We start from the raw sequence: 24156 nt of genomic DNA on the forward strand, positions 1-24156 counted from the left end.
AAGAAGGCAGGTTTGTCCAGAAAGGTCACTTTATTGGAAAAACCTAAAATGGACTTTAAACCTGCAGCCCTCCTCCCACAGCAGTGGTTTCAACGGGCTCCCCGCGTTACCTTAACAGACCCATTACAGACATGAGCTGCAGTACAAACGTTAAAAGTGCAAGTATTCTGAACTTCACACCTACTTTTATGACCTGGCAGGAAACACAAATGCTTCACAGCTCACAGAGAATTCGTTCACAGCACTTGGGAGTCCCAGCTGGCTCCCAGCATTCCCCACAGGGTACAAAACACGTCACTCAGGAGAGTCCGATGGAGAACATCATACAAGGTAGGGGTGAGGTTCCTTCAAATTTATTTTATTGCAGTAAAACCTCTAAAAGGTAGAGCTGTACAAAAAGTCTAAACAGGATTATTTAAGAATAACAGCACCTTACGCTGCATTTGTTCTTATTTAAAATTCTATTTCCCAAAAATACATTCCTAAATATACAAACTATACAATCTTGTCACTTTAATGCTGGTTTCTGTGATGATATAACTTTAACCTAAAAATCTTCAAAACATCCACATACTGACAAAAGCTCTAATATACAAATGCCTTGGTACCTTCATAATACCACATAAATAACTTCAAAACCCAATCTGCATTTGTAGAATTGTCCAGAAGGCAAATACTTTGTGGTGATCACACATCGTCTGCAGAGAGCGTTGGGATGTTTATTCTTGGCCTTGTGAAAAACGCCATTTTCTCTCTGAAAAAAGATGATCAGTTGTTAATGCAACAGAAATCCTGCCAGGAATGTCCAGCATCCGCAGAATTTACCCCACCAGCTGTCCCCACAGGAGCAGATGTACACCCTCTCACTACCTACACCTTTTATTTCCTTATCAGACATGCATTAAAGTCACAATACTGACCTTAGCAAAAGCCATTTCAGAAAGGCTCAGGGCTTTTTCTTTTCTGGGTCTGTTACTCAGGGAAGCAAAGGGCTGCTTCTGTGTTACAGAATTTGTTGCCAGGTGGGGAATGACTTGGAGAATGCTGCTTGCTTTGATCATGTGCAGTCCTGCAACTAATTCCCCTGAGTCAGACCTTATACTTTGATATGAAAATACAGATTTTCTTATTTAAGCAGAACAGTTAACTACTTCTGCAGAGATCAGTCTTCCTCATCAGCATCTCAATCATCCATAGAAAAATCATGGCAGTAGTAGTAGGAGGCACCTCCTGCCTCCCCTTTACCTACGATTACCTGAATGACTGCACTTCCAGAGGCTCCTTTCGACTCTGCCCTCGCAGCCTGTGGACGTCCTTGGCAGCAGCTCTCATCATTTTATCAGCCTTGAGCTCACACTTGTGTTCTGGATTTTGCACCTAAATGAATAATGGAGAAGACCTGTTTGTGTTTCCAGGAGGAATTATGTTATCCTAACTGACCTCCAAACACAGCAGTATTTCAGCTGCAGGTCTGAGGGCTCTGGAGACTGTTGACTCTGGAAGTCACAAGCCATAGAAGCTAAACTGAAGCTTGACAACTAACCATTCTAAGGGAGAGAGCTTTTTGTAAGGTGTCCTTCCTGCCTGTGGTAAGAATAATGGCTTCTGTCAGTTCTCTCTTTGTATCTTCTTGATAGATCTTTTAAGGCAGAAGATCAGCACACACAGCACCCTGAGGAGCAGCTCACACCAGCTGCCTCCTACACCTGGTGCCAGCAGCACAGCTTGGTCTCTGCCTGGTGCCAGCAGAGGTACTGAGAAATCCCAGAAGCTGAGAAGGAGCCCTGTGCATGGGGGAGGGTGTGATGTACAGTAAGGTAGGTGCCAACCACCACACACCACACCTCCTGCAGACTGGGGGGACACACTTGGCAGAACAGATGGCATTTGTGACTTCTCGTATTCACACCTCTGCTAGGGCAGCAAATCTCTCTGCTGGTGAATGCAAGGGCTCAGGACTAACAGCTTGATAGAGCTGTATGTGGCAGACAACAGTGACTAACAGTGCTCAGGCTTCATTTACCGACTGTCCAAAGTCCCCTGTTTCCAAAATTTCTCCACCGAGTGGAAGGAAACCCCAAGGCAGGTATGACTCACTCGTTTCTCCACAAGCCTCAGCAGCAGTCGAAACCTCTCATCATCCTTCACCCACTGTGGCAACTCTTTTTCACCCTGACTTTGAGCTTGTTCCAGCTGTTCCTTCAGTTCCCTCAGCACTGAGATCTCCTGAACCAGCTGGTCGTGCCAGGTTTTCGAAGCCTGCAGGTCCAGCTCCAGGTCCAGTGAAGTGCGGATCAGGCGCTCTGTACCGAAGGACTTGATCGAAGGCTGGAAGAGAAGGGGTGTGTGAGCACACTGAGGAAACTGTCCCAAGCACTCCACCCAGAAAGTGCCAAACACATTGTGAGACCCATCCTTCTAATGCTTCTCTTCACACAAACCATCTCTATTGATCCTGCTTTCCAGTCTGTCTTGAGACAGATACCACAAACTCCAAGAATTCTTATAGATAAAGTGTTTTCATTTCTGTGCTTCCACTCAAGTTCTCCCTTGGCAGCGTCTCCAAATTGAACAAGTCTTGCTTGCACACCTTCCTCCTAAGTTTAATGTCTCATCTTCAGATGAATCCACAGTGCTGCAGAAAAACCTGTGATTCCTTTTTCCAGTAACATATTGCCTTCTGCTAGTTTCAAACACAAGCTGTCCCAAGAAAACCATCTCCTAAGGAGTTCAGTGTCAGTATCCTGGGGGAATGTTAGTGATTGCCATCACAGTGGGCACAGGGGTTTATTGTGTGCCATGGCATCACTACAGCAGGGTCACCTGAGACATCATTCTCATCTTCTTTTCCAGCTCCTCAAATTTATTATAAATACTTATGAATCTTACAACAATAAACACAGCAAAACTGTTTGTGCTACTTCTCTGACAAGATGGAAAATACCAGGAACCATTTTCCTAAATTAAATGTTTTAATTGAGTTCTAACTTAAATGTTCCTGTCATAATCTGATATTTCAGAGAATCCTTGAGAGACTTCTCACACACAAAGAAAAGGTTGTGAATGAAAGCATGTGGCAACTGATTTATGTTTGCAAAATTTTCTTTCAAAACAGTTTTATGATTTTTGCATGTGTCTGTGTTAGAGGAAAATAAAAGTGGTGATGTTCTTACCCGTTTCACTCTGACACTTCGTCTCTCCATCGCATTCCGAACGAAGGGGGGCTTTTTGGATAGTGTGGAACTGTCACTATCACTGCGATTCAGCTGAAAAGGAAGGTGAAAACCACAAATTTTTCATGAAAGAAATACAAGCAGTGCATACACACACTGTCAGTAAGACCAGAGGTTGTTGTAAGCAGAACTATGAGGTTCTGTGAAAGGCACACAGCTGCCACCCCAGCCAGAGTACACAACGTGCACTGGCACAGCCAGATCCTGCCACGAGCCTTGAACTCTGTCCCTTTTTGGGAATAGGCTGTGAGCAAGGAGAGACTAAGTTAGAGAGGCTAAGAGAGTAAGAGAGGCTAAGTTAGGCTATGATATGGGACTCTGCCCCACTGCTCTTCTCCTGTGCAAGTAACTAGGCTGGGCAAAACAGCCCAGAAAAATAAACTGTAAGCAGTAATGATAATAACAACAACAACAATAATAATATTCTTTCCTATCATATGTAAAGCATGGGACTATTTTGTTAGAGATTTCTGCTTTCTCTAATCTGTATTTTAAGCTAGTGGTGGAAGAGGCAAGTTTACCTGAAAGCTCTCCCCCTGGGTTTATCAGCTGAAGAGTTGCCATGTTACACACAGCCTGCCTTGTTTTGTGGCTGTCTCTAGACCATTACAAAGAGCTCAGCTCAAGCAGGGTTTAGTTCTAATTCCCTTCTCATGTCCCTTCTCAAAGCTGGGGGAGGAGAGGAAGAGGCACTGGGATCTGCATGTACTGGGACACAGCACCTGTACCACTCTAGCACAGGCCACTGCTGCAGAATGAGTAAGGTTTGCTCCTCTGGAAGCACCAGCTGCTGGACCAGGGAGAACCTACACAGCAAGTCTGGCCTAGCTGTATTGAGGGCTTGCCCACTTGGGACAGGTCATGTGTGGTAAAAGACAGTGCTTGCTTGTTTGCCAATTCCACTTAAAAGACAAGATATTTATAGTTTATTCTGACCCTCAATTCAGGAAATAATTGTGAACAAATATTTCAAAGCAGGGGAAGTGACATCTGATCCAACACACGGCCTGTTCAGTTACCTTCACACAAAGCACACTGGTGGCTTTCAGGTTTCCACAGTTTTTTTGCTGGTATTATCAGGTTCTTACCTTTCCATTTCTATCTAGGTTTTATGTTCATCTCCTCTGAAGTCAGGTGGACAGACCTAACTGAGTTAGCACAGAACACTTCAAGCAGCAGGAGACTGTTTAATATGCAGCTTATTCATCTCTGTCTTACAGCAGCCCTCCAGGGAGGTTTGGGCATCTCAACAAGCTGCACGTGCCACAAATACATGTGCACATCTATATCTGATAAATTTGTGCTTAATGCTGTTAGTTCCAAGGCAAGATACTGTCCAGGAGGTGAGGACAGAGCAACTTCTGAAGTCAGAGGGGGAGAGAAGAAAGCATTGTTGGGTTTCTGTGAGAAATACAGACTGAGGGAAGACAAGCACTTGGAAGCTCAGGGTTTCATTCTCCTTACCCGACACACGTACTGACTCTGTGGTCCTGGGGAAAATGTTTTTGAGCGGATGATGGTGCTACCCCTGACAAACTGACTTTGGGGTGGATTTGCTGCTCTTTTGTCTTTTGGACGAACTACAGTCGAGGACTGTGCAAGGCTCTCTGTGTTGGTCTCTTTATCCACCTGAAAGACACACAGTGCAGTGTAAATGCCAGCTTTCCGTGTGCCCAGGACACCCCCCAGGGCTGTGTGACAGCCACCTGTGCCATGTCTGTGCTTGCTGCATTCAAACCCAGACATTCTTTAGCCCCTCTCATGCAGCGTGCCCTGACACTTCACTCCTGGAGCTCTGCTGCATTAACTGGATTGCTCCCTAAGGACTCTGCATCCACTGACTGCTGTACAACACAATTGATTCCAATGGCCTTTGCCTGTGGATCCACACATCACTGTGACCTGGCAATCCCACAGAGAGCAGGTACGATTTTAAAGACCATTTTCTTACTTGTGCATCTGCAGCAAAGATCCAAATCAATGTACAGAGAGAGCTGTATACAGCACCCCCCCGTTTGACTACAGCTACGTTCAGAATTAAAGAAGGTCAAAACCACTGTCACATTAGTGAAAACAGTTTTCATGAGCAGCAAAAAGAAGGCATGAAATGGTGCTGTACTAACTGTGGGACAAAATGGTCACACAGAGTTGTTTACAAAGATTTCAGGTAGATACACATTTAATCATCAATGGTGAACTTTCAAATAACTGCTGTAGCCTGGCTCAGCTCAGCAACAACCCAGTCAGCTGAGCAATGGGAAGCTTAAATCATGTTTCTGTTCAAATGGCCCTTGACTGTACCTTCACTGCTATCTCTGTGTGCAGCTGGGAATTCAGACTTTCTTCTGTATCCCACAGCGATTTTCCAGCACAGAATTCTTCCTCCTCCTCTGCTTCATTTTCACTGATCTCATCCTGTTCTTCCAGGTCAGGAACCTCTTCGTCTTGCCTGAAAAGAACAGCTTTTTTATTGAACTGGCCTGTTGTGGACAATACTCTGGTGCTGGAGCAGGAGGTACCTCCTGTAAGCTGCTGGACAGAAACACGTCCCCAAGGCAGCCAGGTGTACCTGAGAGGCCCTGCAGCCACTGAGATTACACAAACACAGGCTTAGAAAGGAGAGAAGCTGCACTACAAGACCACATTACTGCCAAAAACTTCATCCTGATCTGCCTTCAAAAGAAGCAAGATGAGGATTCAGCCATGTGGTCCGAGTTTAAGGCAAGTGCATCTTGAGGGGAGCTCTCAGGATGACATTAATCTTAGTTAAAAAGTGTCACTGGACAAAACTGAAGCACTGTTTTAACCCGCTTTTCAGCTCCCTTGAACTCACAGCAGGCTTCTCCATCAATCCCATTGGTCAGGCTTGCTTTCTATTTCAAATGTTGGACTTCTCTAAGGAAATCTGAATCTGAACCATATAAAGAACAGCCACATTAAAATTCAAGCAAAGCCTTGCACCACAGAGTGGAGTTTTCAGGGCATCCATAGAAGACTGTACAAATAACAAAATTAGCATAGTGCTACTGACAATTTCCAACACTTATCAGTTTTGTTCTCATTTTCTAAGCACAACCTCCAGAACAGGATTTTTCACCAAAACAGCGGAAGAAGCAGCCTCCTACAGCTCAGTATAATCTGCTTTTTCCTCTGCACCCAAATGCTCTGATCATTCCACAAGAAGACAGTGGGATGGCACCTACCAGCTCTCTCCACTAGTTAAAGTGCTTCTGCTTTCCTCCAGTTTCTTCTCCACAGCTTCCAGTTCAACAGCTGTCTGCTCTAAGAGTGCTGAGACAGAGTCCTGAGGAGAGAAAGCGGCTTTTGGTGAAGAAATAACTCTGAGAGACTGCAGAGTGAGAACAGCCCCAGAGCAGCACCCAGCCCCACTGCACAGAGCTCAGTGCAGCCCTGTGAGCCCAGCACGTGCAGGTGTGCAGCTCCAGGCTGAGCACCTTCTGTGCCCTGCATCTGCAAACTCTGTCTTGACCTGCCCAGCAAGTTCATGGCAGCGCTGCAGGAAGGCTGGAGCTCACTCATCACTTACTCATCCCTCAGCTTCCTGAGCAGAGATTTCAGAAAGTGTTTAGCCCAGGCCGAGGGCATATCTGGAATCAACAAATTAATTGTTTTGCTGCACTTAACAACACATTCAAGTTGTAAATATAAACACAGCAGCCTTCACTTCTCTATAGTAACAGCCTCACAAACCCTCTGGCTAGTCCTGTTTAGAAGAGATTTGTTCAATTTAAGCAGCTGTTCTTACTGTTTTTTCAGTGCCGGGTACTTCAGAGTGGCTGTTTCCTTGTTTACTTTTCCTGTTTTGCTTCTGCTGATATTTATAACTAAGGAGGTTATACCAACGGGTTGATTTCTCTCCGGATCTACATATTTCAGCAAGGCTGATTTGTGCTCCACCCTATTGAGAGCAAAAACACAGCTTTAGTGTAATAGTAACATGAACAGCTACCACACCAGTCAGAAAAAAATCAGAATGAAAATCTAGGACGGCTTAATTTTGGCAAATTTAACAAAAAGAAAAATTGCCTGTTTATCCCATTTCAACACCACTAATAATGCTTTATGTTTAATTATTTTTAGCACTGCCAAGGGCTTCCAATGTAAGTAGCAAGTGTTTCACTACAGCTCCGCTGTACAAGAATCCAGAAGAACAAAGAGTGCTCCTGCAGGAGGGAGAAATCACAGCCAGAGCTTCAAGAGAAAAAAAAAGGAACAGGAGAGGATGACTCCCTTTTAAGAAATTTGCAAGGCTGACAAAAATCACTGCCCAAACCCAGATGTTTTAGCTTTGTATATCCCATTTCTCTTCATCTGCTGTGTCGTTTTTTAATAAATTACATTTAGCACACAACCTGCTGTGTCCAAAACCAAAGTAATTTGTTTTCAATTGCAATACCATATATGTTTCCAAAAGGAAGAAAACTAGTTAGAGTTTGACATCAGATCATGAAGGAGAACTATCCAGTGGTCTGACAAGGTAGTTCTGTAACAAAACATTTATCTCATAATTGTTTTTCCTGATGGAAATTGTCATTGCAAAGAACACTGTGGGGGAGAGACCACATAGCTGAAGATTATCTGGAAAGCTTTCACAGAAACTGCCATACCTCAAGAGTGTAACATCGTGTCTAATTAAAAAGAGGAAACAAACACAAAGATATTAAAATAGAGCTGGATACTCACCAAACATTCTTCAAGGTGAGACTTATCTACAGTGCAAACATCGACTCTTAAAGTCTTCTGGCGCAAAGCTGGGTAGGAGATGGAGACCCAGAACACTTCATTGTACACGAGATTGTCGGAGGCTTCAACCGGCCGCGTGCGGAACAGGCAGCTCGTGCTCTCCGAGCAGGGCAGCACCGCCACACGGATGTTCCTGTGGGGACAGCACTGCCCTCAGCACTGCCCTGCACGAGTGCAGCTCCCCAAAACCCCTCACTGAAAGTCAGCCTAAGCACTGTGGACACTGCTGTCTGTGGAAACACAGGGCACTGGGAATATTTGTCTGTCTGCTCTGGGGTGCCCTGACCCCCAGGGCAGCACTGGCTTTGACCCTCATTCATGGAGAAAGTTTCCTAGACTTCAAGATAGGCTAGAATCCACAAAAAGTGTGAAATAGATTTTAGAGAGTAGTGTAGGTGTATCACTTGGTGAGAAATTGAGGTTTGGGGATTTTTAGTCTGTTGTGGATGGAAGCAAGATGGAGGGCACAGGGTGACATCCTTGGTTTCTTCTTCATGCTGCTTCTTCCTTCTTCTTCATGGGTTTGGGTGGAATTTTGTTATTGGGCAGAAAAGTCTGCATTGTGGGCTCTTTGGGATCAGTTATTGGGTTAAAAGGGAAAATAATCTAGGTGTCAGTTCTTAATTGGATAATTTAGTCTTAAAAGACCCTGTAACAAGAGATTGTTGGCCATTTTGTGCCTTCTAATGAGAAGCTGCCAAACTCACAGTAGTGAGACTGTTTTACTGATAAGAAATAATAAACACTTGAGTCCGAACATGGACTACCATCTCAAGTGCCTTCAGTCCAGATCCAGAGAAAGCCACAACTGGGACACCCACAGCTGTCCTTTCTTATTCTCTGGAGCTGCAGTCAACTGAGAAAAAAGGAACATCTCTTCACAGCGTCAGAGATGTGAAGTGGCACGAGTTGCCACATACTTCATCCTTCTGAACTGAGACATCATGGGATCCTGTTTTACGTGGTTGTTTACATCTGTGCAACCTGTCACACTGCTCACACCCTTCCGTAGGTAGGAACAGCAAAAATGAATCCAATTTATGTCAGCTTATTCAGCACACAGCTGAGTTTAAAGACCTTGTGCTTGGAATGAGTCTAGCAGTAGCTGCACATTTTCCCAACCCTGTGCGGGTGTCCAAGGAGTTCTGCAGCAGGACAAACTCTCCCTCTTCACTCGATGCAGGTGCTCAAGGCACTGCCACAATTAACAACCTCACCAGCCAGTGCTAATTCCAGGCAAGTCCTTCCCTAGCAAATACAGACCTTTGAGGAAGAAACTGCACCTTATTTCAGTTTACACGATTATTAGTTCGTGTCACCACATGATGTATAGAAACATTTCAGGAAAGGTAAATTTTTAAGAGTGTGAAAACTCATAAGCCAATCTCACTTTCATTCTCATTGGGATCCAACACAAATATATCAAATGCGTTTGTTTCACCCACTTACACTTTCTGATCTTGTTGTAACAGCAGTGCTGGAACATTACTCAGCTGGATGACCAATATTGCAAATTGCTTATTTTTGTCATCATATCTGAATCAGAAACACAGAGAAAAGCATTATTATTAGAGAATTCTGCCTTGGACTCTGTGGCTCAGTATTCCACACAAACAATATAAAAAATTTACAAACAAGACAGCTCTATAATGTGACCATGACTCGCCCACAGTTTAAACAAAAACAGTTTCCTATTACATCAAGTTTTGCTACCAGAATATCCACAATATAGAACAGTCAAGAACATCCAGAACTTAAGGATTCAGATACAATGGACTGCAGATTTGACCTAACACACATTGCTTTTCCAGGGGTCTAGTTAAATTGCTGCATTGTAGCTACAGTTTTTTGAGAGGCCTTAATGGCTGCAATATGGAAAAGTTACAAGTAAAAATACTTGAAGTACAACAGTGAGGATGTAATGAGTATGAGTAACCTTTTGCTTTGGATGGCCATGACATATGAATTTTGTACTACCTCTTTTTCTCAAATCCCACTTAACTTCCAAGAAGTCATTTAAGGAGGATGCCTCTGTGCCTGCCCTCCTACACCTTACCCACTATGTGGGACCCACATGAGGTCAGGGATTGTGACTGGCACTTATTCTCAGCAGTTTTCTCCACCCAAGCTGCACCCTTAAGGATTCTGCAATGCAGCCAAAGGCTCTCTCCAGCCCAGCACTGCCAGGGCTCCTACTGCTGGTCTGCACCCTCATACCACAGTATCATCAGCTGATTTCCACTGAAATGAAAGTGGGCAACCAAGAACCTTCTGGAGTCAAGTGTAATTCTTAATTACACTAAAAAAGGGCATTAGTTAGTTAATACTAATAGGACACGAGAAGAAAACAGCACAGAAAGCACTATCCCATTTATCATTCTTCCCACTGGAAGACAAATCCAGTAAAACATGTTGCACACACCTCATTGCAATTTGCACTTTGGCTGTTCCAGCTGCTTCTGCATCATCACTGTCAAACACCATCACTTCTGACACACACGGTCTGAAAGGAATCAACAACAATTAAGGATTTGATTTGTCTCCTATTGAAGTGTTTGCATTTAGCTGATACAAGATCTTTTCCCTTCCATTCAGTGGTTTGGTATATGGATTTTGTAAAATTAGCAGCTAAAAGAAAGCCCATTTAAGAAGTAAGTGCAATCAGCCTTAGAGGTATGTATTACAGTGCTTATCAGCAGAAAGTCATATGTCTTTCCTCTTCACTGCCAAAAGAAAAAAAAAAGCCACACAAAAGACTGCAAAAATAAGGCAGTGGGGGATTTTTAAAGGGTTCCCTTGACTGCTTTTTAGCAAAAATGGCTGACTGCCCAGCAAGAGAAATGTGACTTAACAACTGCAATCCTGTCCTGCATCATGACAGCAAAAATTCCCAACTTTTACTAGATTTAGGTAATTCCTTTGTTTCTTTAAGAAATCAAACTTTCTTAAGCACATTAAAAGTGACAGAGTACACTGACTGGCCTTGCTGGAAACAGCTATCCTGCATAATTTCCCTCCCAATGTATTCCTCCTCCCAAGTTTTATGCACTCAAAGTCCCCAAAACTACATTCATTGTCTAATTGCCTCAAGAGGCTATGCTGTAGCACATGAAAACAGGATTAGCATTCTTCTAAGTGTTTTCCATATTACTGCTTAGCCTTCTCTTGCATTTCGTTACATTTCAGCTGCAGAGGGTGGCTCATCCCACCCTCACCACTTGGACAGGCACCAAAATGACACTGTAGGCACCACAGGGGCTGGCAAGCTGATAACCCAAACAAGACTAGCATCAGACATGTGAGTGTCCATGGGATGCCTTCTGTGACTGTCCCACTGCCCTCTCCACAGAGCTCCCTACCCACAGAAGGGACACAGGGGCCCTGGGCCACCCAGCTGTCTGACTGCTTGAGCCCAGGAGCTCAATCTACTGAAGCACTGCACTCCCTCGTCCAAGTATCGTGCTGTAAACATAACAATTACTAATTTATCTAGAGAATTAATGAAGATTACTAATGAATAGGGGGACTCTGAGATGAGTGATATTTCACCTCTACAGCTGTGTTTTGCAACTAACGACCCTATAATTCACCTGAATGCTAATAAAAACAGTAGGAAAACCCACATGAGATGCAGGTACCAATAAGATCAGTGCCTTCCAGGGAACATTTTGACAAAGCCCCCACAGACAATTCAGAAAGCCAGCAAGAGCAGTGACTCCGAGCTGTCCCCTTAGTGGGAGAAGCCTTGTGGGCATCACATCCTGCTCTTGCTTCATGCACTTGGGAACTGCATCACTGCACGTGCACATCCATCAGGCAGTTCAGGGTGCTTCCTCAAACATCCCAGAGTCCCCTCATGCTGGCCGAGGGCTGTCACTGACTGAGAGGAGGGGAGCTTTCCACCTACCCCAGATGGCTCCACTTCCCCCTGCCAAGGCAGCACCCACAGCTGACCAGCACCTTCACAAACAGGCCAGCTCTTCAAACAGCTCTCTGTGAGCTTCCTTTCAGCTGCTTCTATTATGGGAAGCATAGGTCATTTTGATAATCAAATTCAACCTGCTCATAGTTGTTTCAGAAGTATTAAGAAACCTGAGATTGACAACTTTAGCCACCAAATTACAAACAAAGGTCATAACCAGCAGTATTGCAGCTGACTTTTGGCAAAGCTGAGTCATTGGCTTCATCCTGGAGAGAGATCTGATGTCTACCTTTGTACAGATGCCTCGTACACCCCGCTGTCTCCAGCAACAGATTCATCAGACACTGCAGCTGACACACCTGCCACCTTCAGTGCTGTCCCTCCAGCTGTGTTTATACCTATCAGGAAAGCACAGAGGAAAACAAAAAGCTGGTGTTAATGAAAACAAACTGTCTGGATAAGCAGCAGCTTTTCTTCTTATCCTCCACTTGAATTGCATGTCTTTTCCCCTGCCAGCTATTGTTAAGCAACAGCACATTTCTGAAGACATAGGTAGGGCAGGCTGGGCTCAAAGGCGGCCTTGAAATGAGGGAATGTGCCAAACTGCCCTGAAGAACAAAAAGTCCCATGAAAACAGGAGGAATAGACTGTGTGGTGGAGTTGAGAGAGGATTTCATTGCACAGTGAGTGCCCATTTATTCCCTGCAGCAGTGTGAGGGCTGAGATTACACACGGGCGTGTTACAGCTGCTTGCCCTGGCTCCTCTCTGGGCACGGGTCCTTGCAGGAGATGCCAGGAGAGGTTTCCAAAGCCCTGGAAAGGCAGGGAGGTACCCATGACATGATGAGCAACATTCAGAAGCAGCAGGACTTCTAAATTCCAGTGAATTTATAAATATGGACCAATAAAGCAGCTCCTCCTGCAAGGCACCCTTAGGCAGGCAGCAATCATTCTGCTCCCAGGCACGCAGAGAGCAGTGGCTGGGCACCAGTGCTGACCAGGCTCTGGCCAGGTATGCATCATGAGGAGCTGCATATCCCACCTGGAGAGCTCATACCAAGAGGGGAACAGCAAAAAAACCACCACCTAAATCCAAATGTTTGTGGACACAGGAGAAAAGGCAGGTCAGGAAAGACCAGGTTAACTAGCTGAACATGGAGAGAAAGATTTACTGGATTCAAAAGAGCAGTCACATGCAGGAATACAGGGAAAAGGGGATAGGGAAGAGAAACCAAAGAAGGTGAAGGAAGTTTTGCATAGAGGTGTTATCTCACATAAATTTCTCGTGCTTCAAAACATGGAAAGATTCTCCCTGGAAACCTGCAAATTCTGCATCTTTCAGCGTTTCAGCGGAGAGGAGCTGCAGCCAAGAGTCTGGAGAATTCCATCTGCCAATGTGGCTAACAAGTGCTGGGCCATACCCAGCTCTTGGCTCCCATCCTCAGGGATGTGGGAGACCTGCTCCAAGAGTGAGGAGGTGCCATGTGCCACCCTGGGAGCAGCTGGAACCCCACAGCAGCAGAGCAGTGCACTCCTCTCCAAAAGGCTTTTGTTTTTCAGAAGTGGTCCTGCTTTCCCATAGACTTGGACAAGCACATGCCCCCAGCCAATATATGGTTTCCAATGCATATTTTCTTTATTACAAAGCAAGTTTGGATTCTGGTTGGCTTTCTGGGGTTTGAGTTTGTTTTTTCAGATTTTTTTGGTGTTGTTTTCTTCACAGTCTCCCAAAGCCACTTAATGAATTAAATCCAGCTTTGAATAAACTGGTGGAAAAGTGTGCAAGGCTTATGGAATACCATAAGGACTTGTACTGACATAAGGACTTCTAAGCCAACAGCAGAGGGTGCTACAGGTAACCCCAATCCTTTGAGACACCTGTGCCATTTTGGGCCCATTTATCCATGGAATTTTTGACACCAAAAAATGGCATTTCTCATCGTGGTACTCCCACGGAGCCACTGGACAGAAATAGAATGTCCGGACCTTTTCCCCAGAGGCCAATCCACATGAATAGAAGTTAGCACCTGTAACACAATGTGTCAGTCATTAACTGCAACCAATGGATCCATTTAACACTGGCATTCCCAGTTTAATCCATCCTCCCTCCTGCCACATGCCAGGGCCAGGCTCCTGCAGTGCTGTGGATCATAAGCTGTGCTAGAGGTACGTGGGCAGGGTCAAAACTTCTTTCTTCAATTCTCCCTCATACCTCCTAGTCCATGGTTTTAACAGGAAAATAACTTCTTCCCCACTGGCTGGCTTCCTAAATCTGATTCTTTGAGTTTTACACACTAGAGCTGCTCTGGGAATCCCTTTACATGGGACTGGCTCCCTGGGAAAGGCACTGCAGGTTGGCCTCCACACACCAAAGCTCTCTTTCTCCCTCAGTTCCCAACGCCATGGAGTCATTCCAACACAGAAAGCCTCATTCTTGACCACCTCCCCCCAGCACCTCAGGGCCAAGGGGGTGAATACAGAAAGTGCTCAACAGTGAAGTGAGCTCTGTACAGCAGGGTGTTACAGTGTGAAGCTGAGTAAAGATGAATGGTTCCCTGACAACAATTCCAGCCACCCCTTTCCATACTGGTTTCGCAAAAGACTTGGAAAGCTCAGCCCTTTCATGCAGCTAATTAACAAAAGATTTGGACTTTCAGCTTTTAGCCTTAAGTCTCTGAAGAGATATCACACTAATAAGAAAGTTTATGGAAGAGTTCAGAACTGACTCAACTCTCCTCCATTTTTCCACGCAGGTGGACAACACTACCTTTGGTGTTTCACTTTTTTTTTTTCACTCACACCAAGAATTTGAAGTTTGCTCTTCTCTTCCCGCAATGGGCCTTGAAGAGCCATGCCATGCACTGTCCCCACATCCACATTTACTCAGAGAATGCTGGACTCTGCCAGATTCCAGGTTTTGCTATTAGATTCCCCTAAATCACTCAGGAGTGCTTCAGGCGAGAAAGGCAACCTTATTTCAGTTTCAAAGCTAGAGGAGGTTCTGCTCTAGCAGAAGGCAGCAGCAAAGCCCTCAGCTACAGGGTTCAGCTCTGCTTCCAGGACATGTGAGCGTGCTTTGCCCAGGACTGACCACCCCAGAGCCATGTGGCTCCTGCATTTCGGGTGTCACACTGAGCCCCCACCCCCAAAATGCCTGAGGAGTAGAATCTCATCTTGTTATTGCCCTGAAATAAACTACTTATGGTGATTATTTTGTCTGCTGACTGGCTAACAGCAGTAATCACTTAATCTGCTTAACACCTGAGCTTTCACTTTAACAGCCTTGGCAAATCTTGAAGAGCTAAAAAGGTTAAAACTAATCAGCGTCCACTTCTAATAAGAATAATTAGTGTTTCCTACTCAAATGCATAATACCTCTTGCTTGAAGGAAAATGGTAGCTCAAGGGGGAAGACTTGCACTTGTGTTTTTTATTGTGTTTTAAATATAGTCAGCCTTCTTAATGCAGAAGGTGGTGATAACATGGTACTAGTTCCCTTTATTCACACAGGCTGTTCAATAATCCCACGAAAAGCAGAAACAAACTGTACTGCTGGTTCACAGGGCTGTAGCTTGCAAGTTTATATTGCCTTTAAAGCTCTTCCTCACTGCAGCTACAAATCCAGTCCTTTCACTCATTGGATTGAACCCAGCTACAGTCACAAGGGCTTCAGACAGGCCCTAGCACTGTGCCCTGGCTGTGCCAACTGCTTTCCATCCGCTTCAGCCCATCCATTCCAAAAAAGGATGAACCCTTCCCACCCACCAACAAGCCATATGCATATATGAGAACATCCACTATCTCTAAATGTCTTATTTTATCATGCTTACAATCTAAACACGTTTTTGTTGCTAAGAGACCAAAACAGCAGAATTCAAGCACAGCCTTGACGTGTCTGCTCAGCTGAAATTAATAAATTCATTGCCACTGATTTACTGGGAACCAGAGCAGGATCTCATGCATGCTGAGGTAGTGGGGAAGGATTATTATTACTATAATTTGTAACTATTAAGCTAAATGGCTTTTCCAGCCCTCCTCAAAAGCCTGGTCAAAAACTTTGCATCAATATGGCACTGTGTGTCTCCCAGACCCAAAACAATACATGACATTCTGAAGAGTTTAGTGCCAAATCAAACCAGGAACCCCACCATGACCATCTATATTTGCACATGAAATCCTTGTGATTTGTGTACACATGCATCTATGTACAATAAAAACACACCTAAATCAGTCTCCTGCAAGACTCATTAGATCAGTATTTCTGTCTACAAATTACAATACCAACCCTCCCTCCCAAACAAGACAGAACACAGAGCTGAAAACATTTTTCAACATAAAGATAACAAGATGACAGCTTCTGAAACACTTGCTTCTCAATGCTTTATGAACTACATTAAATATAAATGCATGCAGTGCATGCAAATCTTTTCTTACCATACCTTGACCTAGATGTTTATCTCCTGCTCGAGGCTCTTCCAGTCTACAGTTGCCACTCCCAGTGTTTAGGGTGAGTTCTGACAGATTTGCACTTATCTCTGCATCATCAAAATCCATATGGCTTGAAAAGGCATCACCAGTTAGGAGTGGGTCTATCACCAGCGGAGAGCAAGGTGGGGATGGAGAAGAGAGAGATGACCTTGGGGACAGTGATGTCATGGATTTGGGAGTACCAGACAAGGACCTCAGAGCCTGCATGCGACTCGTGGCATCTGCTTTTTGAGTTTTTGCTACTTCATTCTCGTGAATAGTGGTGATACAGCCTGATGGCCTAAACCCAGTGCCTCCTTCTAAGAGCAAGTCAAGCTTGTTTTGATATTCCGAGTCCAACTGCTCCAGCTGCTCCAGGTGCTCATAGTATAGATCAGTGAAACTGGCTGAGGTGGACGAATCCTGGCTGGAGGTGGCGAGAGATCCTCTGCTAGATGCAAGAGAACCAGGGCTGCTGCTCGAGGAGAGGGAAAGCATGCTGGTGGAGAGACTGAAGGAAACAAGTCAGAAAACCATGACACTGTATCTTCTGATTTCTCATGAAAACACTGCAATGTCACCACGTCTCTAAGCCCACAGGGTGCTGCTTTGTTAGCTCAGGCCACACGCATTAGTCCCCAGAGCAACCCAGAACCACAGTCTACAACAGCAGAAACGGTGGGTCACTGCTCAGTGAAACAGTATCCATCATACACAATTTTCTACTCACCATATCAGACTACTGAGAGTCCTTGTTTAGCCAAAAGTACTTTAATGAACGGTTTCAAACCAATTAAAATTAGTGCCATCCCCCTCCTCCCACATCTCTCTGGAAAGTATCTATGGCTCCTGTTAATCTCCAAAGCAGACTGCAAAAACCAGCAAGGCCCATGCAAGAAGATGAAGTTATTGCAATGAACTGTCTGACCATATGGAAATTTCCTTCCATTTGCCTCAATCTTGGACCTGCAGCCAAAAGGCAATATCACAGCTGCCTGGAACTGGCCCTCAGAGATCACAGCAGCCAGAAGTTCCCAGAAAGCTGGCAGGATTTATCCATGTGAAAGACTGCTACATGGAATCCAGGGCCAAGAGAGCAAGGGAAAAAGCTGGGGCTGGGCTGTGAAATCAATTCACACGCCTTATTTATCCCTAGAGTTCTAGGTTCAGAACATAACTGACAACAAAATTAATTTTAAGCAGGTGCTGAATAGAAGTCTGTTCAGATGAGAAAGTCCAGACACCACAGCACAGTTTTCTGCTCAAGAGACTCAGCAAGTATTCCAGTAGTCACTACAACATGTACCATCTCTAGAAATTCCATTTAAACCAAGACTCCTGCTCTGCATATTGAAGACCTTGGTCATTACTGACCCTCACTTCAGATAGGGATTAGCTACTGAAAAAATTCTGAATATGTATAAGTGCCTTAAGTTGGCCCACTGAAGAACAGTGAGATATTAATAAGCCTAATAATCCAATATTTATTATTTAAAGGGTAAAAGCTGGAAGCTACATTTGTATAATTATGTCCATGACCTTATGAGAAAAAGGCAAGTATGCTGTATTTAGTATAATTTTGGCAGAAAATGTCCTCTGACAGATGTGCACTGCAGCACATTTGCTCAAAAAAGCTTCTGATAGATGTTTTTGCATACTGGCAGTATATACACATCTGTTGAAGCCTAATGAATTTACAGCTTTTCACTGTACTTTACTATGAAAAGGGAGGGATTTAAAATTAATCTTTTCCCTGTCAAAAAACTGGGCTCAATTTCCTTTTGTACATGCCCTTGAATGCCAGACATTTTGCATTATGGGGTTAATAACAAACACTTATTCTTATGAAGGAGCATGCCAAGAACATTGGGCACACGGTTAGGAAGAAATTAGTTTCACATGCTTCTTGGTCACCTCAAAAGAACCCTAATCAGCTAGGTGAAATGAAAATATGATGCATTTCCACTGCATAAAAGCCTCACAGATAGCTATTCTCCATGCTGGCTTATTTACATGTCAGTCTTGCACTATGATTTCTTTCCAGTCTTTTCGGTGTCATCTTCACAAAATGAAACAGAATCCAAGTGGAGCAGAAGCTACAAACAGAGTAAATTCAGTACACACTGGTAGGAAAAAACCTCAACCAAACAAAAATCCCACCAAACTTTCTTGCTATCAGAATGATAAAAATATACTTTTAGCAAAATGATTTGACCTTAGTGCCTGCAGTCATGCATTAGTCTGGACATAACAATCCTGTCTTCTTCCAAAACTACAGCCTGAACTAGAAGTCATTCTTTACACCATATGAACAACAACAGATTGAGGGATATCTCTATATACTGTCCACACTGTAAACCACAGCACACTTGGAATTAGAGAAATATGCTCATTCATCCATTAACGTGTAATTACATTAGTGAGATTCACTACACTTGCTGTCTGTTAAGCTGTCTTTAACATACTTTATTCATGTAATACTTCAGTAATTCAAACTTTAGTGAATAAATCTCAGCTACCTGCGGTCACCTGAGTATTACTGAAATAGAAGGGACTGTGCAAACTCCTGCTGTGAGACAGAGGCACCACCAGGAGGTTGCTCATCCCCTTGCAAAGCACCCATCTAAACAGACCTATGATCCCAAGGCTTCTCCTTCCCCTGACTGCACAGGGGCCTGAGCTCACTACTGGGACTGAAAGGCCTTTCAGCCCTCAGCCGGGAGCTGGAATGGTTAGCAGAGAAAGGCAGTGGCACCACGTGCAGCAAAAGCAACCCCAGCTGCTGGAAAGGGTCACCTACCTCTTCAGCTGGGTGTGCAGCATGGCCACCAACCGCGTGGTTTCCTCCAGCTCTCGGACAAGCTGATTTCTTTTGCTGTTCAACTTCAATCTAAGAGAAGACCAAAGCAGGAGATGAGCTAAAGCAGCATTTACTATTTTAAATAAGGAGTAAAGGAAAAATCTACTTTTTTGCTGTGAAATCCTACAAAAGTTGATAGTAATATCCAGGACAGAATTTGGTCAAGATGTTTAAGTGTTTACCAACTTAAGAAACTTTTAAAATGCAGAACTCAGTCCTGAAAACATTCACAACAAGACAAAATAATTATAGCTGGTACCACAGAAGTTAATGTTTCTGGGATCAGGCCTCAAAAGAGCTGGGCAGATTTTACTCACTATACACTATTGCATTCCTATGGTTACCGGGCTAATAGAAGTTTAAATGTCTTCATTTCCTTCCACTGAAGTCTATGGATGATTAAGGGTAACCTGATTTAGTTATTAGCCATCTCATTACAGCTTTACATTATTGGCTTCAGCAGCATCTCGGCTTTCTTTCCCACATGAATTGGTTTGACACAAACACATGTGCATGTGGGTGCTCACGCCCTAACTGAACAGGCCTCGGGACACAAAATCCTTCCCCACACGTGTTATGACTTGGCACTCTAGAATGTGATCATATTCCCAAAAATCCCAAAGGAAGGGGTTCACCTTATGGCAAGACCAGAACCATTTGTCAAACCACAGATACTTCAGGCAGGTAAAAGTCTCACAGCTGAGACATTTACAGTTCTTCCAGCATGATAAAACCATGAAAAGCCAATGTAGAAAACTGGTGTCAGCTGGACAATGACCACATGGAAGAAATGAAAATATGGAGCCAAAGAGAGAGTGAATGCAGTGTGCCTATTCCATATATGTTCAAGAGACTGCAGCTCCCAGAAACACTGCTGAGCCACCCTCATTAATGCATCCAGACTGTAAAACACCTGTAGGCAATGCCTAATGCAGTATTCATCCTCACTGTACATTCCCATGAGAACACCCCCTGCAACACAGGTAAAATTAGGGAAGAAAGTTGGCTTTTTTTTCAGCTAGTTTAGATTCACAGGAAGCCCTGCAAGCCCCACAGCCCTGTCAAATACCAGATCCTACAGGAATCACATACAAGGATGCTCAGAACAAACAGCAAATTTAAGAAATTTAAAATTCCATCTGCTGACATTTACCAAGGCCCAGACTGCACAGCAAGTGTAGAAGCTGCTGTGAGGTGCTGGCTGCATACAGAAATGTGACACTACACTAACACTCCACTGGGCTATTTTGAGCATTCTTTACATTCCCATAAAGGATCCATTGTAGGAACAGCAACCTCTCCCCATTAACACAGTAAGCCTTGCAGATGGGTTGTTTGGGAGCTGAGTTCAGAAGCTCTCTGAGTAGAGTGTCTGGGATTGTGAGGGCACTGCTGTGGGCAGTCAGCCAGGGGATGCTGGCGCTTGCTCCCAGTTACCTCTTGTCCAAAAAGGCCCTGCTCTGTGCCCACTAACCTACCTCTCAGTGAGAGCTTTGCTCTGAGTGTCTCTAGCAGCCTGAAGGTCTTCCTCCAGGCGCCTCCTCTCTGTCTCCAGTCTCTCCACCTCTCCTCGAGTCCATTTCCTGGGGCTAATAAATCGCATTTCTTTCAAGAGCTCCTCCTTCTCGTTAATCAGTATCAGACGGTCCCGCTCCGAGTCCAGCACGCCAGGCCAGGCCTCGCTGTCCAGCTTAGCCAGCTGGATCTTCAGGTTTGCTATTCTGCAGGGGAAAAGAAAATGCAGTTATTCCCTGAGGATTGCCTGACCCCCTGCTCCAGACATGCAGAGATGCACCCTGACCAACCACACCTTCCAGAGCCCCGAGGAAGGCTCTCAGCTCGAGGACAAGCACCCTCATGTCCACCTTACCAGAATGGTGCCAAGTGACAGCACCACTGCACATGCAGAATGGGACTTTAACTCACATTTGTTCACAATGGAAAATGAACTTTCTGGCTAATATGCCGTGTTCACCAGTCAGGGAATAATACAACAAAAATTCTGGATGTCAGAAAAGGTGATCAGATATACTATAGGTGTTTCATATGCATTACAGCTGTGACCTCAGAGTAGTTTGAGTGGAGGGTATGATGTGATAATTACCTACTCTTTAATCACTTTTATGGAAATAACTGTGTCCTCCCCATGCATGATTCAGATAAAGATCAGCGGTTAGTCAAAAGCTTAGAAACTCTTTTTTGTGTTTACAATGAGGAAGTGAATCATATCTCCACACTGCTACTGCAAGAATCCACCTGTTGATTCAACAGTAAGCACTCTGGACACATTAAGGAGCTTCACTACTTCTGCTGCAACCTGCACTTGAGGATGTGAGGAGTTGGAGAGGCAATGTGATCCCACCAAAATCCAGAGCTGCTTATCTGTATCAGAATCAAAGCCTATTTTCATTACAGGTATCATTCCAGATTTCAGGTGTATCACCACTCCTGCAGCACCACACCACATCAGCTCAGGGAGGAAGATAATGACTAAAAGCAGCAGCAACACAGATGTAGAATTTAGCAAGAGCTCTGATTGACAGAGGAGGAGAGCACAGCTTGTGGCAGGTAAGGAGACTGCTCACTCCAAATATCTGCCTGTTCCAAATTTCCCACATATCTGACCTGCTCAGTTAGGTCCACAAATGATCAGCTTTGCAATGCAACACACAGAGAGAAGCAGAAAACCAGCAGCAGGCCAGGATACAGAAGCAAGGGAAGTAATGCCAGTCTTCCCAAAGGAAGCTGCCTCCTTTGTATTCACTAACCTGCAACTCTTTAAGACCTGACCTCTTTAAGGCTGATCATGGTAGTTTGATGAGAAACAATAGTACAGATAAATCTGAATTAGAATTACCAAGGACCTGTGTTTCTGAACTCACACAATCCAAAAAATCAAGTGGGATGCAGGGAATGGGAAGGACAGAATGAGCTGGCATGAAAAAAATTTGAAAAACTTAGAAGGCAAACAAAGAGAAAAAGTACTTTGTAAGATATTTGCAAAAAAAAATTCACCTGACTGAACATCAGAGAGGCAAGGCATATGTGCCTCTTCATGTAATGAACTCAGGTTAATGCCTCACTTGGGTTTAGCAAATACATAAGAAATGGAAGTGACATGTAAAATGAATGTCCAATATGCTTCTCTCTTTGAAAAGGGCTTTGTGATCTGGTGACAGACTTACTGGACCTAAATCAGGCACAGCAAATAGTTGCAGGTACTGATGTGGATTCATCTCTCTAGAACTTGCTTTGTGCTGCAGAAGGGCAGAGGATGGTGTGTTCTTCCTCCAGCAAACCAGCACACAGGCAGGCACAGAGCAAATTCAGTGCCAACCAGCAAAATCAAAGTGTGTGGAGTAAGCAATAAGATGCAGATCTGCAGCAGCAGCTATGAGGCTCCTGAATGGCCTTCAAGAATAAAGCTTCGTCTTCCAAGCTCCAGAGGCCAAGAGGAACCTGAGCCCAAGAGAGCCTGGGAAGGATTAGGCTCACAGACAGTGACCTGCCTCCACCACCACAGGAGACAGACATGAGATCACCCTTCTGAAGAGAAGCATCACTTTCTGTAAACCCATTTCCCACAGCAGGTTGCTTACTCTAATAAAGTTCCATAATTGATAGATATTCAGCTCAACTATTTTTAGGTCGTCTTAAGAGCTGTTTTGTTTTTGAGTGCCTGATTAAGTGCAATACTGTGCTCCAACGAAGAATTAAGTGGCATTAATTCATAATCCAAGAATTCCTCAGTGCATTTTGAAGGGATATGAGTCTAAGAGGATTGGCTGGCATAAATCTGATCACTTTTGGCATACATTTGCATGCATATGGCTTTTCCACTGGAATTTGTTCTCTATGCATTTCCGAGACTAAAAGCTTTGTTAAACTAACCTCCATTTTTACCTTTGGTGCATGATCATTATTTTCCCCCTTCTCAGTTAAAACGAGGTTTATTATTCTATTTTTCCAATAAAACAGCACCATCACAAAAGAAACATGTTGCAGAAGGTCTGCACTTGGCTGAACACTCCGGCCCCTCAGCATTCACTGCCTGAGCCTGAACTCATCAGTGCTGAGCCAGGCTGGGCTTGCAGTGCTGGCCTCAGCTCACAGCACCTTTCTGAATGGCCACCAGACTGAACAAATACACAACAGGAAGCTCAAGTTTTATTTGATTGTTCTCTTTCTACCTAGAAAAGGCAGTTAGATGACTTATTCACTGTCATAACAGGGCTCTTTTTTGTTAATTAGGGAAAGTTAGTACTTTCTATTATCATACAACACAGGCATAGCACATAACATTTTAGTGTCTCCAGAGATTGTTCAGAGCACATGTATCTCCATAGGAGCATAAGACGTGTCTCTACAACCAGTAATTAACAATCCTGTACCAGATAAGCTGAGAAAAAAGCCCCAAGCTAAATGGAAGGTGTGGTTTAAAAACTGACCAGTCAAATACCCACCACAGCTGTAGTGTTGCTTAATGTGACATTAAAGTATTTCATATTAGGAGATTAAAAAAACATACTTCTAAAATCCCTGAGTTACCACCGGTCACACAGAACCCAAGCTGAAAGTTTAACTGCTGAAGAAATTAGAACAGTGCAGGGTGCAAGTGCCACACAGCTGAGTTACTGCTATGTGTCTGCAGTTGTACAACATAATTTAATTGCATCTCTGATTACATTTATGCTGCAGCAGCTATCTCCTTGCTGAGACGTAGCAATGACAACCTTTTTGACATGATACCATTCTCAGTTCTGAATATAATTAAGCCAAAGATTTGTCACTGTAGCTACCCTATGTCTTTTTTTGGGTTTTATATTATCTGCTCTAGGGGGTCTGCTGTCTGCCTGAGTGTGACAGGAAAGGAATTAGTGGTGTGGAAGGGAACTGGGTCCTGGCAGTTCT

The 24156-nt window shown here is 44.1% G+C and overlaps 1 protein-coding gene across 1 annotated transcript in view; it reads right to left on the reverse strand.

Moving 5' to 3' along the window:
• Positions 1-24156, reverse strand: part of WWC1 (WW and C2 domain containing 1) — a 66897-nt gene continuing 42741 nt past the window's right edge. The window contains exons 9-23 of the mRNA XM_038149978.1: positions 20724-20966; positions 19186-19275; positions 16358-16896; positions 12209-12317; positions 10420-10500; positions 9447-9533; positions 7938-8130; positions 7000-7152; positions 6437-6537; positions 5535-5682; positions 4698-4862; positions 3174-3266; positions 2098-2328; positions 1256-1377; positions 1-754 (exon numbers count right to left, since the gene is read on the reverse strand). Of these exons, the coding sequence (XP_038005906.1) occupies positions 688-754; positions 1256-1377; positions 2098-2328; positions 3174-3266; positions 4698-4862; positions 5535-5682; positions 6437-6537; positions 7000-7152; positions 7938-8130; positions 9447-9533; positions 10420-10500; positions 12209-12317; positions 16358-16896; positions 19186-19275; positions 20724-20966 (2422 nt within the window). The 3' untranslated portion in view covers positions 1-687. The remainder of the gene's footprint in view (positions 755-1255; positions 1378-2097; positions 2329-3173; positions 3267-4697; positions 4863-5534; positions 5683-6436; positions 6538-6999; positions 7153-7937; positions 8131-9446; positions 9534-10419; positions 10501-12208; positions 12318-16357; positions 16897-19185; positions 19276-20723; positions 20967-24156) is intronic.

Source organism: Motacilla alba, chromosome 13 (genome assembly GCF_015832195.1).
Source record: "Motacilla alba alba isolate MOTALB_02 chromosome 13, Motacilla_alba_V1.0_pri, whole genome shotgun sequence".
NCBI classification, from domain to species: domain Eukaryota; kingdom Metazoa; phylum Chordata; class Aves; order Passeriformes; family Motacillidae; genus Motacilla; species Motacilla alba.